At 64.7% G+C, this 638-nt stretch overlaps 1 protein-coding gene across 1 annotated transcript in view; it reads left to right on the top strand.

Annotated features, from left to right (window-relative positions):
* The window catches only part of ACACB (acetyl-CoA carboxylase beta), a 21,744-nt gene that overhangs the window by 12,391 nt on the left and 8,715 nt on the right, over window positions 1–638 (top strand). Inside the window, exons 31-32 of the mRNA XM_010297163.1 lie at window positions 4–296; window positions 398–553. Coding sequence (XP_010295465.1) covers window positions 4–296; window positions 398–553 — 449 coding nt within the window. The remainder of the gene's footprint in view (window positions 1–3; window positions 297–397; window positions 554–638) is intronic.

Below are 638 nucleotides of genomic sequence, written 5' to 3'. Positions count from 1 at the left end.
GAGTTAAGACCCGCATTGAAGGCGAAGCCCGTCCGGCGCTGGCTGGCCTGCCGCTCGCTCACCCCTCCGTGCCGCACCAGTTTGCAGAGGATCGCATCTACCGGCACCTGGAGCCGGCGCTGGCTTTCCAGCTGGAGCTGAGCCGCATGCGCAACTTCGACCTGACGGCCATTCCCTGTGCCAACCACAAGATGCACCTCTACCTGGGGGCTGCCAAGGTGCAGGCGGGCGCTGAGACCACCGACTACCGCTTCTTCATCCGCGCCATCGTGCGCCACTCGGACCTCATCACCAAGGCAAGGGGGTGCCGGGTCCCCCGGGTGCGTGGGCAGAGGTGGGTGCATTTCAGGTGCAGGGGGTTGCTCTGGCCGGCCCTGAGCCGCCCCGTGTGCCGCAGGAGGCTTCCTTCGAGTACCTGCAGAATGAGGGTGAGCGGCTGCTGCTGGAGGCGATGGATGAGCTGGAGGTGGCCTTCAACAACACCACCGTCCGCACCGACTGCAACCACATCTTCCTCAACTTTGTCCCCACGGTTGTCATGGACCCTTCCAAGGTGCGTTTCTTGGTGTCCTGCTTCCCGCTGTCAGTGCGGTGCTGATCGGGGGATGGAGGCTGCACTGTCCTCCGTGCTCGGTACC

The sequence above is a fragment of the Phaethon lepturus genome, unplaced genomic scaffold, assembly GCF_000687285.1.
Source record: "Phaethon lepturus isolate BGI_N335 unplaced genomic scaffold, ASM68728v1 scaffold9331, whole genome shotgun sequence".
NCBI classification, from domain to species: domain Eukaryota; kingdom Metazoa; phylum Chordata; class Aves; order Phaethontiformes; family Phaethontidae; genus Phaethon; species Phaethon lepturus.
The sequence above is the reverse complement of the archived record's forward strand: the minus strand, read 5'-3'. Positions and strand labels throughout refer to the sequence as shown.